Source organism: Narcine bancroftii, chromosome 2 (genome assembly GCF_036971445.1).
Source record: "Narcine bancroftii isolate sNarBan1 chromosome 2, sNarBan1.hap1, whole genome shotgun sequence".
Taxonomy (NCBI): Eukaryota; Metazoa; Chordata; class Chondrichthyes; order Torpediniformes; family Narcinidae; genus Narcine; species Narcine bancroftii.
In genome coordinates, this window is record NC_091470.1 from 175392706 (window position 1) to 175410907 (window position 18202).

The 18202-nt window shown below is 45.4% G+C and overlaps 1 protein-coding gene across 2 annotated transcripts in view; it reads right to left on the reverse strand.

Annotated features, from left to right (window-relative positions):
- LOC138754630 (nuclear receptor subfamily 4 group A member 1-like) overlaps window positions 1–18202 on the reverse strand; it is an 89877-nt gene that overhangs the window by 27721 nt on the left and 43954 nt on the right. For both annotated transcript variants that reach the window (XM_069919178.1, XM_069919179.1), the window contains one exon: window positions 12811–12940. In XM_069919178.1, the coding sequence (XP_069775279.1) occupies window positions 12811–12940 (130 nt within the window). The remainder of the gene's footprint in view (window positions 1–12810; window positions 12941–18202) is intronic.

The following is an 18202-nucleotide window of genomic DNA, read 5'->3' on the forward strand; positions in this document are numbered from 1 at the left end:
GTGACCATGCTGTAGGGCTAAATTTAGACATACAACAGGGCAATGGGCAATTTGTCTAAATTTAATTTAAATTTAAAAACCATGGAAAATTGCAGCACAGAAATAATCCCTTCAGCCCATCTATTCTGCACCAAACTATTATTCTGCTTTGTCCCACTGACCTGCAGCCAATCCACAGCCCTTCATACTCCACCCATCCCTGTACCTGTCCAATTGAGCCCGCATTCACCACCAGCTGGCAGCTCGATCCACATTCCCACTACTCTGTGTGGGAAAAAAAATTCCCCCTCATGCTCCCCCTAAACCTTTCCCCTTTCTCCCTTAACCCACGTCCTCGGATTTGTATCTCATCCACCCTCAGTGGAAAAAGTCGGCCTGCATTTATTCTGTTTATATTCCTCATAATTTTAAAAACCTCCATCCGCCTCTTGTCCAATACTCGAGGGATAAAGTCCTGATCTGTTTAACCTTTTCCTGCAACTTAGGTCTTCGTCCTGGCAGCATCCTTGCAAATCCCTGCACTATTTCTATCTTATTGATATCTTCCTGTAGTAATGTGAGCAAACCTACACACAATCCTCCAGATTTGGTCTCACTATTGTCATATACAACTTTACCATAATATCCCAACTCCTACAACACTGGACAATGAAGATTTTTCTTCCTGAACTCCTTTGGATATTTTTATTGATCTTGGTCTGCTGATCACAAAAATCACCATAAAATGTTGCTATTATGTACTGTTTTTTAGATGTAACTTACTTATGTGATTTTGTGTCATATTTTATGTCTATTTCTGTTTTGGTCAGTCCAAGTATGCAATGCAAATATTGTCAGGCCTGGGCATGCTTAGTCAGGATAGATGCAGGCAGGATATAAAAGCAGCTCACATTGATACAAAACCATGAAGTGCAATATGATATTGAAAATTAATTTTCTGCATTTTCACACTTGGACTTCTTCCCAGCAGTCAGTAACAAACAGGGTGAAAGATTTCACCAGAACATTGTGACCATGGAAAAGCGATATCAGGGCAACTGGAATCATCAATGCTGTCTGACTCTTGGTGGACACTGAGATGAGAGGCATCAGATGCTGAGTAAAAATGAAAAACAGGGACAAAATATTTTTAGGTCAGTTGAACTAACAATGTGTCAGCATCATTATGCGATAAAACAGGCTAAATTCAATCAAAGTTCATTTAATGTTTCACCAACTTCATACAGCAAATCTGAAATTATTTTTGTCTTCAGCTTTTGTATTTTTTAAATCAGACATACAAGACTGTAACAGGCCATTTTGGCCCACTTGCCCGTGCCGCTCAATTACACCCAATTAACCTACGGTTTAAATTGTGGGAGGAAACAAAAGCCTCCAGGGAAATACCCAGACACAGATGTGAGGAATATGGACAGCACGGGATACAAACCCAGGTCCCAATTGCTGCCACTGTGACAGCAGTGCACTAACCACTACACTGGCTGTGACTCCCACTTAAAATGGTCTATCATTGTCCCCAATCTTTGTTCAGGATGCAAACCTTTCGAAAATATATGTTGTCTGGTGTAATCAATATTTGAATTTCTGAAGGCAAATGTACCAAAAGCTCCCTTCATCAGTTTTGACAGAAGCCGATATGTTAATGTTTACTGCAAAGGCAGGTTAATTCGTTTCAGTCCAAGACGTCAATTTGGATAGGTGTTGATGGCCAAGTCCTCTCTAAGGTGACTGGAACTATTACATTGCTCGTCACGATGGGAGATATACTCAGGGATGACCTGCCTCCATCTGTGCTTGCTGCAGAGAGCAAGGTGGCTTCGTTGTGAATGGTGTGGATTGGCCAGGAAGCCAGGCCGTCTGTAGTCTGTAAATCTGTGTGTGAGTGCAATCAGAGTCTGATTATGAAATACACCTCTCGTTGATACTTAAACACAGGCTTCAAAATGAAGGGGCAGGGGAATTGTTGGACACTAACCTTTGCACACACGGTCCATGAGTTTTGGAGTTTAACTGGAAAATCTGCAGACTCCAGCGTCAAACACAAGACACAAACACGATGGAGAAACTAAGCAGGTTACTCAGCATCTACGGGAAGAACAGGGTCCCCGTTATTGCAGAGGGCAGAGTACCCTTTGGACCCTTCCTGAATGCAGTCTGGATGGAGAGAGCCCAGGCAGAATACAAGGTGTTGTTGCTCCAGTTCGCGGCTGGCCTTGGTTTGGCAGTGCATGAGGGCATGGACAGACATGTTGGTGTGGGAAAGGGGGGCGGAACTGGAACAGTCAACCACAGGGAAGTCCCCATTATTGCAGAGGGCAGAGTACCCTTGGCACCCTTCCCGAATCGTAGTCTGCTCTGTGTCCCAGCAAATTATGGACCATTCAAAATGTTTACCATTTTTGACCTGGGGGTTGGGGGGGGGGGGAGGGGGAGGAGATGGAGGATAGGGGAAAATGTTAGAAGCTGAATGGTTGAATTAAACACATGCCTACAGGAAACATGAGAAAATTTTGCTTTTGTTTAATTCCAGTTCTGTGTTGTGCTATTATGGAAGCCCGTGTTAAAGTGCCAATCTATCGACGCAGTAACTGAATCCAAACACAACCACTGCAGCTGGGAACTTAAATACAATTCAGCCAGTGATTAGAATTGGCTGACCACAACGTTCCATATAATGACTGTTCTGTGTTTAACCAGTATTTCCTGGCCTCCAACTCACCATCACTGCCGTCACTCAGTGACCCTCCAGAGGGGAATACAACTGGATCTAGTCCCTGCAGCAATGCATCGTACAGATCAATCCGATCAAAAACACCTAGATGTGACACAAACTTGACAAATACACAACCAGCCCAAACCGTGTAAGATGCTCCTCACCAAATCCTGAGGACGCAAGACAGCATCCAATTAGCTTGATTAAACTGTCAGCAAGGATTCAAAAGACTCCTTGACCGACACATTGATGTAAAAACTTTGTCTGGAGATGCAGTGGAGCCATTCAACACCATGAAGAAAACTCTCGCTGACGTCACTGTGCTTGTCCATCAGAGGCCCAATGCCCTACTCTCACTCACCATGGTTGTCTCTGTCAAGGCCATGGGATCTATTTTTAGAGCAACAGGTCAATGGCAGGTTGGACCCTCTGGCATTTTTTTTGTCAAAACTATCTCCCACTCATATGAGGTGGAATCCAGTCAGCCAAGAATGTCCACCTCACCATCAATCATTTCCACCATCTGTTGGAAGGTCGTCCCTTCATCTTACAGACACCAACCGCTCACATAAAACCTCTTGCACGAGCATGCAGAACTATTTACCACTTGGACTTTGTCCTGCAATTCTCCAGTCACATCAGACACATCCAAGGAAAAGGGAGCCCCATTGCCGATGCTATATCGAAACTGGAAGCTGTTCATGTGACTACAATCATTTATTTTAATGCAATGCCTCAGGCCCAGCATGTTGATCCCAAACTCATCCAGTCCTGCCAAGTGACACAGCCAAAGGCTTGCACATCAGTGACAGAGGTGAGACAAGAGAGTGTGACATGTCCATCGCAAAGTCATCAGCACGCTCCACAACCTCTCCTATCTGGCCAAGAAACCGACGATCAAGCTGGTTACTGAACGTCTCACCTGGCCACACACCAAGTGCAACATCAGGCTATGGGTGAAGACCTACTTGCAGTGTCAATGGTTCAAGGTCTGCAGACACACCAAAACCCCATTCAGAGTTTTCCCAGTCTCAGATTCCCATTATGAGCATGTCCACCATGATCTAGTCAGTCCACTCTCACCATCGAGATGTTACACTTATTTACTTACTACAAGTTGGCAAGATGCCATCGCAGTCGCCAATATCTCCATGAAACAGTCACCAAGGCTTTCGTTGCCCGATGGGTTCTGGCCTTTGGTGTCCCAGGTATGATTACTATGGACCGAGTACCACAGTTTGAATCACCACTCTTCTGAGCACTTCCCGACATTTTGGGTACTAATCGGATTTGTCAATGGCTTACCATCTACAATGAAAACAGTGTTGACACCGGGGTAGATGCATCACAATGGAGGGACCAGTTGCCCATGGTCCTACTTGGCATTCGTACAGCGATAAAACCAAATCTAGGATATCTAGCATCCAAAATGGTCTATGGCGCCATTCTGACGCTTCCCGAGGAATTTGTTGAACCAGCTCCAATGGCCAGACCACATGATCCTGCCAATGGCATTGATGGATTATAGCAAACAATAGTTACTAAGGTCAACGGTGACCAGCAAGCAACTCCAACTGTCTATATGCCAGCCAACTTACAACCCTGCACACAATGCCATTCACTGAGCTCTTCAGCAAGACATCTCTGACCACGTCATCCAACCCCAACCCAAATGTTTCATAATCTGTTGGGACGGAAAGACTGACACCACCTCTGTTGACTGGATAAAGTCAGTATATGTCAGAACCAGCCGACAATGCCACCCACTGAACTGGCAAAGTCACAAGACCCCAGCTCTTCCTGTTGAAGACCGCCCACACCTCAGTACCAAATAAGATCTGGCCGAATGATCACCCACCAGACCGATATGTGGCAGGGCAAAGCCAGACCCTCACCATCTCGCCTAAGACAGAGGCTAAGGGGTGGGGGTAGGAAGGGACTGTCACGGCCTCATGTCTATGCAGGGTTTTTGTAAATCCTGTTACCCATGGTGACTCAGAGGCCACACTCAGGTGTTGAGACAAGCCTGTAGAAGCCAGCCAATCGAGAACAAGGACAACTTCAATGTCAGGTGCCGGTGTAATGATATGGTTGTATGTACCGGCTGGCCCACCCTCTTGATGAAATCCTTTCCTAGACTCCTCCCTGGACTCCTCGCATGTGACCCAGGCCATAAAGGTTGAATCCCCTCTTCCTCTCCTCATTTCTCGAGCCTTAACCCGGGCCAGCAATCTCAAGTGTAATAAAGCCTATCATTCCCCTCAGTCTTTGTCTTTGCATTACTGGGGCAACTGGTAGCGCCCAACAATTTATTTACTAGATTTTTGAAAGTCTCTGGTAAAGGAGAAATTTCTGCACCCCAAACGCGTAGAAGTAGACCCCCAAGTCCCGAGTGCACCTGAACTCTTCGAACAGTGCGTGAACTGTTTAGATAATTTCCTTGACACCACCGCTGAAGTGGTCGATTCCAACAAAAAGAAGTTGAAGATCCTACAGGCGCGAGTTGGCCAGAGGGCCTACCAGGCCATCTAGAGCAGAGTGATCTACGTTGAGGCCATGGCCGAGCTACGGAAACTGTACAAGCCATGGGTGAACAAAGTCTACTCCCGTTACCTGCTGGCGTCCAGAAAGCAACAGACTGGTGAGTCTGCTGAGGAGTTCATCTGATCATTGGCCACACTGGGAAAAGACTGTCTGGGGAACCCCTCGGCCATGATATCGTTGACCCAGTGCGTGGAAGACCTGATCCAGGACGCCTGTGTATCAGGATTGAGGTCGGACTATATCCGACAGTATCTCCTCGAAGAGAATCAACCCCCGCTACAAAGGGGCATCAACCTGGTCAGGACTTGAGACTCGGCCCAGTGCCACGCGGTGTTGATCGCAGATAGAAGCGGTCCTACAACGTACGTTCTGCCACAAGGGCCGCCATCATGGGTCGCCGACCTGACCATCGCTGCAGTGATGCCAGCATTGCCGAGATGCAACTTCAGCTGGCAGTCTAGAAACTCGAGATGCCTCTGCCCAGTGAAAGGAGTCACATGCTCGGGCTGTGGGAAGAAGTGCCATTACCAGAAATGAAGGTCTAGAACTCTGTCCAGCAGCAGCGCAGCGTGTGTGGCCGAGGAGCTTCCAGTGCCGACCACATGCACGGGAAGAGGGGACGCCATCTTACTCGCTCCCAACCTCTATGCCGCGGCTTATCGCTATGATGATGTCACTTCCACCTACCACGACTCCACTTCCTCCTTCTTCTCCAATGAGGGTAGTGTGGTCAACATGGAGGTCGCCATCTTGGGCGGGCCTCCCCACCAACAACGACTTGCCTGTATTGGCATCGATCACCCTGGACCAAGCCATCCTCCACCTGATCACGAATTCCATGACGCAGATCGAGGTGAAAGGGCAGAAGACAAACTATCTCTTTGACAGCAGCAGTACCGAAAGTTTGTCCGTCCTGACATGGTCCGTAGACTCTCCCTTTCCATCAGGCCAATGACCAGATCAGTATAGATGGCGGCGAAGAACCAACAAACTTGTATCCGGGGGTACTGTGTAGCATCTCTAACGGTGGGTGGGTGGGGGAGGGGGAAGAATGTTACAATGACTTTGTATTGTTGATTATGGCCCAGCTCTATGCGCCGATCCTCATGGGCCTTGACTTCCAGAGTCAGTTCAGGAGTGTGACAATGGCGTTCAGGGGCCCTCAACTGACACTGACTGTTCACAACCCCCAGCTCTCGGACCCCACTCCACAACCAAGCACCAGTCTCCAGCACCATCCTGCAGTCTCACCACCCTGCAGGTGGCCCCTCTGTCATTATTTGCAACCAAGAGTAGGCATTATAGGACAGAGGATATGCAGTTCATCCAGGCTGAGGTTTAGCGACTCCTGGCGGAGGGGATCATAGCTCCAAGCACCAATCCCTAGAGGGCGCAGGTCCTCGTGGTCAGAGGGGTGGGTGAGTCCCGGATGGTGATCGACTATAGGCAAACCAACAACCGCTTCACCCAGTTGGATGTGTACCCACTACCCCGGATAGCCGACTTGGTCAATAGGTTACTCAATACAGAGTTTTTTTGACCATTGACCTCAAGTCCGCTTACCATCAACTCCCCCTCCGTCCGAGCGATTGAATCTACACGGGATTCGAGGCCGACAGAAAATTCCACTTCCTGCGGGTGCCTTTTTGTGTGACTAATGGTGACTCTGCTTTTCAGTGGGTTATGGACCAGATGGTGGAGGAGGACAAGCTGACGGCAACGTTCCCATATCTCGACAATGTTATCATCTGCTGCCACGACCATCAGGACCACGTCACTAACCTCGCTAAGTTCTTGCATATGATCAAGTCCCTCAACATGACGTACAAGGACAAGTGCGTGTTCAATACGGATCGCCTGCCCTTCTTGGATGCAACGTGGCATATGGTGTCATTGCCCCGGACCCCTACCGCGTGCGACCACTCATGGTGCTCCCAGTCCCAAACACCCTGAAGGCACTAAAGAGGTGCCTGGGGTTGTTTTCCTACTATGCACAATGGGTGCCCAATTATGCCGATAAGGCTCACCCCCTAATTAAATCCACAACTTTCCCGTTATCAGCGGAAGCCCAGGCTGCGTTTCCCCAGATCCGAGTAGACATCGCAAATGCTTCGATGGATGAATCCATGGATGAATCTGTCCCCTTCCAAGTGGAGAGTGATGCCTCCAACTTTGCACTGGCCACCACACTTAATCAAGGAGACAGGCCAATAGAATTTTTCTCCTGCACCCTGCACAGTCCCGAACTTTGGCACTCCTCCATGAAAAGGAGGCGCTAGCGATCGTTGAGGAAGTGCGCCACTGGTGGCACTACCTTGCCAGTAAAAGGATAACCCTGATGACTGACCAGAGGGCAGTGGCCTTCATGTTCAATTCTAAACAGCGGGGTAAAATCAAGAATGACAAGATTCTTAGTGGAGGATTGAATTGTCCACCTATAACTACGATACTTTGTACCAGCTGGGCAAACTCAATGATCCCCCAGATGCCTTATCCTGGGGGACGTGCACCAGCGCACATCTCGACTGTCTCCAGGCCCTACATGATAATCTGTGCCATCCCAGAGTCATGAGGCTGTACCACTTTGTAGAGACTCAGAACCTCCCGTACTCCATTGAAGACGTCTAGTCCACGACCAGACGCTCCCAGATCTGCGCCAAGTGTAAGCCACAGTTCTTCCGGCCAGAAAAGGCACACCTCATTAAGGCCACACGCCCCTTTGAATGACTCAGTGTCGATTTCAAGGGCCCCCTTCCAACCTCCAATAGGAACATCTACTTTCTGATGGTGGTGGACGAATTTTCCAGGTTCCCCTTTGCTATTCCGTGCCCGAATATGACCTCGTTAACAGTCATCAAGGCACTGCATAACATCTTCATCCTGTTCAGGTACGCCGACGACATTCACAGTGACCGGGGTTCCTCGTTCATGAGTGAGGAGCTGCGACAGTACTTCCTAGCCAGAGGCATAGCACCAGCAGGACCATGAGCTATAACCCCAGGGGCAATGGCCAGGTGAAAAGGGAGAATGCCACCGTCTGGAAGGCGGTGCTCCTAGCCTCAGGTCAAAGAGCATGCCAATTGGAGTGCTTCTGATGGCAAGACATGTTGTCCGAGACTCTCCATGCTATCCGGTCATTGCTATACATTGCCATTAACACCACCCCGCATGAATGCCCCTTTGCTGTCTGTAGGCGGTCGGCGAACAGTTCATTCATCCCTCAATGGTTGCCAAGCCAAGGGCCGGTCCTGCTTCGGAAGCACGTCAGGGGCTTCCACTGGTGGAAGCAGTGCACCTCATTCACGCGACCCCCAATACACGTTCGTGAGGTACCATGATGGTCATGAGGACACTGTACCGATCTGAGACCTGGCGAGGGCCGGAGACCCCAAAACGGCCCTGCCGGCCACGGACCAGACTGTGGACCTGATCGCACTGCACAGGAGCACACTCCCGGAGTCCGAGCCGCCTGTCTCTCTGCCGGACCTCCAGGAGCCTACCCCCAGTGTGGAAATGGATCACTCACTCCCTCGAGACTCCCCTGCCAGCACCCCGTCCCCTGCGGCCCCTGTTCCAGATTCTCCCGCGGTGGCCCCACCTCCAGAGGAGCAGCGTTCGGACACACTGGCCCCTTGGCAGTCTAGTAGAAGGAGGAAGTCTCCCGTGTGACTAAACCTCTAGTCTGAAGGAGCCTTCTTACCCCCTAACCAGTGTTTTTTTTTTCTCTTTCTCATGTTTGTTACCTGTGGTTTCCATTTTAAAAAGAAGGGGTGAATGTAATGATCTAGTTGTATGTACCGGCTGGCCCGTCCTCCTGATGAGATCCTTCCCTAGACTCCTCCCTAGTCTCTTCCCTTGTGTCCCAGGCCATAAAGGTAGAGTCCCCTCTTCCTCCACTCATTTCCTTAGCCTTAACCCGGGCCAGCAATCTCAAGTGTAATAAAGCCTATCGTTCCCCTCAGTCTTTGCCTTTACATTATTGGGGCAACTGGTAGCGCCCAACAGCCGGATGCCGCTAACGGCAGAGGTGGGTTTTGATTAGTTAGTTTGAATAGTAAAAGAGGCTGCCCTAAAAAAAACTAAGGACACACCTCGTCTTGTTCAGCTTAACATCACGGGTTCAGCATCTCTACAACTTCTTTCCTCGGGTGGTGAGATTCACAAACAGTACCCTGTTACCGAGTGAACCAATCCAAATATTTATATATAAATGTATTTTAAATGATATATGTGATGATGATGTGCTGTGTATCGTCTGTGTAATGTGGTCTGGACAAAGCAGTTTCGTCAGTGGTAGAAGTGATCAGATGGTAATTAACTTGCTCTAAACCTACCATGTGCTTTGTGGTCAGAGTAGGTCCAAGAATCCGGATGCCAGAGATCAGGACTACATTGGACTTTCAAGAACCCTCCAACTTTTTAAAATTCATGGGCTCTTGCGTGCATGTGTGCGTGGGTAAGTGCCGCAGATGCCCAGCGGCCACAAAGTGACCATTTAGTTTTCTTTAAAAATGCTCATTTTAATAAATGAAACATGCTATATGATAATGAATAAATGATCAAAATTTAGCTCTTCTATATTCCTCATTAAATTTGGAATTTAAAATGACTGCTTTAGAATCCGAAAATCCGGCTGACCCTAACCCCGAGCAAATTTTTAGACCTCTATTGTATTAATATCACTGAATATAATTTACTTCTCATCCCCACTATCTTGGTGCCCCAAGCTTTGGAATATCTTTATCTCTGAACATCAATGAACTGAAAATGCCTCACAGAAGAGATCAAAAGATGGGAGGGGATAGATTCTGAAACTGCTCCCTCCCCATTGTATACGCAAGTTGTTGCATTTTGGAAGGAAAACCCAATGGACGGGCAACTGAGGAGTGCAGTAGAACAGAGGGACCTGTTCTAACCTGTAAGTGGCTCACAGGTAGTATGGTTGCAAGGAGAGTGTTTGGAGCATTAGCCTTTATAGCTCAAAGAATTGAGTAGAGGAGTTGAGATGACATGCTAAAGCTGTACAAGGGCTAAATCTGGAGGATTGTGTGCAGATTTGGTCATCTAATTACAGAAAAGATATCAATAAGATTGAAAGATTGCAGAGAAGATGTATTACTATGTTGTTGGGACTTGAGGAACTGAGTTACAAGGAAGCATAAAGCAGGAAGGAGAAAATTATATGGGAGCCAGGAAGGAATTTAAGGAGAGCTAGAAAGGAGCATGGAAAGGCCTTGGCAAGTAGGGATAAGGAGAACCCCACGGTGTTCCATGTGTATGTGAAGAACAGAGGGATAATGAGAGTAAAGGTAGGGTCAATTAAGGATAAACAAGGGAACATGTGCCTGGAGGCAGTTGGGGAGGTCCTCTGGTGAATACTTTGCTTCAGTATTCATTAGAGAAAAGGACCTTGATCAAGGTGAGGTCAAAAATAGAACAGACATGTTCTTAATCATTATGAGATTAGGAAAGAGGAAGAGCTGGATCTTCTTAAAAAACATTAGGATTGATAAGTCCCTGGGATCAGATGAGATTTACTCCAGGTTGCTATGGGAAGGGAGGGAAGAGATTACTGGGGCTTGGCGATTATCTTTGCATCTTGGCCATAGGGGAGTTGCCAGAGAATTGAAAAATGGCAAATGTGGCCTCCTTGTTAAATAAAGGAAATAGGAAGAAAGCAGTAAATTATAGAGCAGTGAGTGGTGGGTGAACTATTGGAGAGGATTTTGAAAAATAGGATTTGTGAGCATTCTTCTCAGGATTAGTCAGCTTGGCTTTGTGAGGGGATGGCTGTGCCTCATGAGCCCAATTGAGAATTTGGAAGATGTAACAAAAGAAATTGATGAAGGTAGAGTGGCATTCGACGAGGTCCCTCGCGCGAGATTCGTTCAGAAAGTCATGAGGAATGGGATCCATTGAATCTTGGCTGTGTGAACACAGAGTTGACTTGCCTGTAGAAAGCAAAGAGTAGTAGTGGAAGGAAAGTATTCTGCCTGGAGGCCTGTGACTAGTGGAGAGCCGCAGGGATCTGTTCTGGGACCCCTGCTCTCTGTAATTTTTATAAATGACCTGGATAAAGAAGTAGAGACATTGTTCAGCAAGTTTGCAAATGATACAAAGGTTGGAGGTGTTGTGGATAGCATTGAATGTTGTCGTAGGTTACATCAGGATACAGGGTTAGGTGGAAAAGGGGCAGATGGAGTTCAATCCAGAAAAGTGTAAGGTGATGCATTTTGGAAGGTCAATTGTGAAGCCAGAGTACATGGTTAATGGTCAGATACTTAAAAGTGTGGAAAAACAGAGGGACCTTTGGGGTCCAAATCCATAGATCTACTAAAGTCACCATGCAAGTTGATAGGACAGTAAAGAAGGCCTATGGTATGCTGGGCTTCATTAATCATAGGATTGAATTCAGAAATCATGAGCTAATGTTGCACCTCTCTAAATCTCTGGTGAGACCGCACTCAGAATATGGAGTTCAGTTCTGGTCACTTCATGACAGGAAGAATGTGGATGATATTGCAGAGGAGATTTCACAGGATGTTGCCTGGATTGGAAAATATGGCTTACAAGGCAAGGTTGACAGAGCTTAGGCTTTTCTCTTTGGAATGAAGGAGGATTATGAGGGGCACAGATAAGGGAGACAGTCAGTAGGTTTTCTCAGGGTGGCAAATATCAGAGGGTGTCTATATAAAGTGAAAGAGATGTGTTTTTACGCAGAGAGCTGTGGGTGCCTGGGATGCATTGCCAGGGGTGGTGGTGTAGGCTGGAACATTAGGGGCATTTAAAAGATTCTTAATAGGCACATGGATGAAAGAAAAGTAGAGGGTATGAGATAGAGGGGGGTTTTCTTTGTCAGCTACAGAATATATGGGTCATCACCACATTGTGGGCTGAAGGGCCTGTACAGTACATTCTATGTTAAACAGGTTAGGACTTCAGGGGGAGCGGCGTGGGATGAACTGCTGGCTAAAGTGGTGAATGCGGGGTCAATTTTAACATTTCAGTCAAACTTGGACAGGTACATGGATGGCAAGGGTATAGAGGGCGATAGAGTCGGTGCAGCCAGAATAATAGATCAACACAGACTAGAAAGGCTGAAGGGTCTGATTCTGTGCTGTCACACTTTGTGCTTCTAAAGAAGTCTTATAAATGGGAAACAACCTCATTTACATACTCTTTGATATTACAACTCAATTGATTGTTTTGGCCAAAAGTCAAATGCAATGAATGGGGTTTGGTGGTTGGCAGAAGGACCATATGTATGCCGCAGAGTTAGGATAGCGGTCAGCATAATGTGGTCTCAGCGCCAGTAACCTAGGTTCAAGTCCTCCGCTCTCTGTACGGAGTTTGCACATTTATTTCCGTGTCTGCGTGGGTTTTCCCCAAATGCTCTGTTTTGTCCCACGTTCCAAAGGTGTACAGGATTAGTGAGTCAATTGGTGAGATTGATTTACTAGGATGGAGCAGACTCATTGGCCAGAAGGGCCTGTGTCTCAGAATAAAAGTTAAAAAATTAAAATGTATACATCCAGAATTGCTCAAATGCTCACCTTCCTTCACCATGCCCACTGCAAGACACTTCTGAAATCGGCAAAACTGACATCGGTTCCGTCTTCGTTTATCCACAGGACAGTCTTTAGTGGCCAGGCAAATGTACTTGGCATTTTTCTGAACAGAGCGCTGTGGAAATGAATGGAAATCACGAGTGAGGACAGAGTCTCCCCACAGAGCCCCCAGCGGACTGATATGTCAGGCCACAAACCACACGACCTGCTGGAGGAACTCCACGGGTCAAGCAGCATCCGTGGGAGAAAGTGAATGGGCGACAGTTCCCTTGAACAAGTGTATTCCTGCCCCCAGCAGATTGCATTGAGCTTCCGAGTCCAGCCTCTGCATGACAACAATGGGATGCACTGCCAGATTTTCCAACTGTCAGCGATCGGCACACAGGAGGGAGATTGAAAACTTGGCGGAATGGTGCACTAAACCTCATACTTAATGTCACCAAAACCAAGGACCTGATTGAAGTCTTCAGGAATGGAAAACGACCCAGTGATCACTGGGGAATCAGAAGTGGAGAGGGGGAGTACATTTAAAAATCTGAGCCGTCACTATCTTTTTAAAAATATTTTATAAAATATTAAAACCATGATACATACAATCAGAAAAGCAAATAATACATATGATCAACATGTACACACAATACCCTCCCCCGTTCCAACCCTATCCGCCCTATATCCTTCCCCTAAACCTCTCCTACACCCAAAGAAAAGAGATATAAACCGCAATTAATCACCATGAATTAGAGTAAACACAGCATGGCCGGAGAATTCAAAATTTTAAACCCATATAACAGCTCCATATTTTCTGATAACCAAGATAATCTCAATTCCAAACTCAACTTTTTGATATTACCTAACAAAATTAATGATGGATGCAATGGAAATTTAACTTTAAAATACCTTCTAAAAGCTCTTTAAGTCACACCCAAAAAGGTTTCACACAATCAAGTAGAATGTAAAAAAAGAGCTTTATTCCTTTTGACATCTAAAACATAAATATGCAGAAATTAAATTATATCTCTTTAATTTTTCTGAGTTAAATCTAATTGAGGTATAAAATTATAATGAATTAATCTACATCTCACATTGACAATTTTAGTCATACTTATCTTCACATAATCTTCTTGATTAATTGTTCTCCATAAATCTTTTTCCCACTTTAATCTCGATGTTTGTAAATCTAACTTAGGCATTTTACTTTGAAATAATGAATACATTTCAGATACAAATCTTTTCTGCCCACCTTCTGTAAATAAAATTTCAAATTGAGATGGTCTTGATAGCCTTAAAGTATGTCCAAAATTATCTAATAATAAAGCTCTAACTTGAGAATAACAAAAAAAAGTACTTGAGGGTATTCCATTCTTTGAAAAGAAATAAATAACCACTTCATAACAATCTTGTACAAGTTTTATCCACTTTAATCCATCTGTCCCATCCTTTCTTTACAATGCTGCACATCATCATGGCTTGCACTTTATCCACCAGCTTCACACAGTTTGCCACATCAATCTTAATGGTTGACATTTCTTCCTTCATGCCAGTAAAATGATCTTTCAGAGATAAGAAACCTTGATCCATCTAATTTGACATCGTTTCAATTTGTTTAGACGGAATATCAAATTGAGTAGTTGGATCAGTATAAGAAGTGTCAAGCTTAGGTTTCCCTTGAGGCCTACCCTTATATATTACCACTTCTTCTTCTTTGTCTGGGTAAATGTCTTCCTCCTCAACTCCACCAATGATGTCTCCTTCTTCTTCCTCAATTGAAACCGACGGCATTTCCACCATGAAGAGCCGAACTTTGTGTAACATGCATGCGCAAGTCTCACGTGTGCGCGGTGGCTCCTCATAATGGGAAAGGTGGCGTCTTCGGGCTCTGGTGCCATCTTCCCCGGCATTCCGGGGAATCAGTGCAAGAGTCAACTGTGCCTTCACCGGAGATTGTTGCTGTGGACATGGGTGAAGAGGAGTCAAGTCCCCAGGCTCTATCTCAAAGGTAGGCCCAAGTTCTTCTGTGCTTGATAATTGCTCCTGAGTCGTTTCATTTGCAATCTGTGCCTTTGTCTTTTTCATTATTGCTGTTGATAGTACTTTTAAGATAATACTTAATGCTTTTTTATGTTTACAAAATTTTAAAAATCGGGTTTTTAGCAGTCCTGTTGGGAGAGGAGTCCTTTCACATCTCCCATCTGCACAGTCACTATCTTGGTGAACTCTCCTGGACCCAACATACTAATGTCATCATGAAGAAAGCACGTCAGAGCCTCTACTTCTTTAGGAGTTTGCAGAAGCTCAGTATGACATCGGGAACTTGGCAAACTTCTACTGATGCGTTGTGAAAATTGTGCACTATGGCCTAGCATGGGGGCCTCCTGTACCTCGGTGTGGAAAGCCTTGCAAGAGATAGGGGTCATCAACATGAAATGTTGCCATCAGAGAGTAGCAGCAATCATTAAGGATCCACACCACCCAGCATGTGCTCTGTTCTTGCTGCTTCCATCTGAATGAGTTTGCCATTGAGGAGGGATCACAGCTGTTCCTGAACCTGGTGGGGTGAGTTTAACATAGATAAGTGTGAAGTGCTTCATTTTGGGAAGAATAATCAAAATAGGACATATGCAGTGAAGGGGAGGGCATTGATGAAGGCAGAGGAACAGAGGGATCTTAGAATAATGGTTCAGTGTTCTTTGAAAGTGGATTCTCGTGTAGATAGGGTGGTGAAGAAGGCTTTTGGTATGCTGGACTTTATAAATCAAAGCATAGAATATAGGAGCTGGGAGGTGATGTTGAGACTGTTCAAGGCATTGGTGAGGCCAAGTTTGGAATATTGTGTGCAGTTCTGGTCACTAAATTGTAGGAAGGATATCAATAAGGTAGAGAGGGTGCAGAGAAGATTTACTAAAATGTTGACTGGATTGCAGAATCTAGAATACAAAGAAAGATTGAGTAGACTGGGTCTTTATTCATTGGAGGGTAGAAGGTTGAGGGGGGATTTGATAGAGGTATTTAAAATTATGAGGAGGGTAGACAGAGTAGCTGTGAATAAGCTCTTCCCCTTGAGGGTAGAAGAGATTGGAACGAGGGGTCATAAGTTAAGGGTTAGAGGGCAAAATAGAAGTAACATAATGGGAAGTTTCTTCACTCAGAGAGTGGTGGCTGAGTGGAATAACTTCCTGAACAGGTAGTTGCAGCAGAGTCAATTTTGTCATTTAAGAGAAGGTTGGATGAGTGCATGTATGTGAGGGGATTGGAGGGTCTTGGACAGGGAGCAGGTAGGTGGGACTAGTGGAGTTTCACTTAAATTGGTGCAGACTAGAAGGGGCTGAGATGGCCTGTTTCCGTACTGTAATTGTTATATGGTTGAGTCTTTTGGCACCTATGCCTCTTTCCTGATGGCAGTAGTGAGAATAGAGCATGTGCTGGATGGTGTGGATCCTTAAAGTCCCACACTGAAAAGTTCATCTTTAAAAGTTCCGCATCATTTTAGTCTTGTTTGAAGGTCTTACACTGTCAGTTCAGAAATAATTATAAAGTGTTTTTAAACATCATATCTTCAGGATTCTTTACGCACAATGTGGCTATTTTCTTCCATGATGAATTCACAAGTCAAGACAAGGATTAAACAGATGTGGTTGTCTTCTTCCATGATGGAGTCACAAACCAGGCAAGGGTTAAAGGATTGGCCATACAAAAATAGGCCCAGTAGAAATTTGTCCTGTTTCCCAAAAAGAGCAAAATACTCTTCCTTATTTCAAAAGCCACTGATTCTGTGTTCCCTTTTTGCCAGGAGTAACACAGATCAACAGCACCAATTCTGGTTAATGTAAATCAACACTGTCTTTCACAAGGTTTCAACCCCTGTGTCACAGGGCTTTGACTACTGTACTCTCCAGACTGAACTCTTCCAAAACAACTGAACTCAAAATGTCTGAATTCTGTAATATATTTCTCCAAATCATGTGACTGAGGTGAGTCCCAATTCTTGGAAGCCACATGACCTTGAGTTTTATTTCTATCAAAATACTGTTCCTTTTTCAAAACAATTCCATATCCATAGCAACCTCTGACCTCATTCTGTTCAAGAGGTTTAAGTGGCTTTGGTTTAAAAAAAGGTTTCCTCAGCAGTTCTTGAATAGCTAAGACTCACTTGAAATCCATTAGCTCTGTCTGTCCCAGACACGTCAACTCAGAGAATGATCACTTTTCTCTGAATGCAATGGTGTATCTGTAAATGTGTTGTGACCCCATGCCAGCCCCAACTAAGAATACAGATACAATATTTTAACTCTATAATTTTCTCTACTAAGACATTTTTATATATGAGAAGTATAGTTTAACATTAAATTAAAGATTAACATAAATCTATTAACCAAGGTTGAAAGTCTCAGTTGAAATTGTGTCCTCTATAACAAGCCTGTCTCAGTGAACGACACAAATTTGAGCTCCCAGCAGCCAACTGTTTCAACTCCGCCACCCATCCCGACACTGGCACGTTAGTCCTCTAACCTCATTCATCGTTTGGGGGAGGTCAAATGTAAACATGAGGGCAGCACTTCACCTTCCTCTGGGACAGCCATATACCCAAAGGTGCATTGATTTGTCTCTGTTTCTGTAATCCCCTACCTTTATCTGGTTCCACTGTTTCAGCTACACTCTTATTTTTACTTAATCTTTCCCCACACCCTCCAGTGTGATCTATCTAAGCCTCATCTCCCCAATATCCTGTCACTTAGCCCCTCCCTAACTTCTTCTCCCCTTTCCCCACACCCACCTTGATATCACCCCTTCCTACTTTGGTCTCGAGAGGATCCCATCCTGAATCAGGCCCTGCTGAGGACTCACTTGGAGTACAGGGTACCATTTTGGGTGCCTCACTGAAGAAAAGATGTGCTCGGATTAGAGAGGGTTCAAAGAAGATTCCCAATAACGATTCCAGGAATGATGGGATTTACAAACATGCTGCCAGGAATTGAGGAACTGAGTTATAGGGAAAGAATAAACAGGTTGGGACTTTATGTCCTGGAGTGTTGGAGAATGAGAGGAGATTTGATGGAGGTGTACAAAAATATGAGGAGTTTCAACAGAATAAAGCAGCAGGCTTTTCCAAGACGACATGGGTTAAAGTGAGATGCTTAAAGGAATATTAAAAGGGAAGTGACTCACAGAGAGAGAGGTGGGGGTGTGAAATGAATGGCTAGCTGAAAAGGTGAATGCAGGCTCAATTTTGACATTTAAGAAAAATTAGGCCAGGTGCATGGATGGGAAGGGTCTGAAGGGATCTGGACTGGGTATAGGTCACTGGGACTAGGGAAAATAATAGTCCAGCACAGACTAGAAGGGCCAAAGGAGCTATTTTTTGTTGCAATTTATAGTTTAT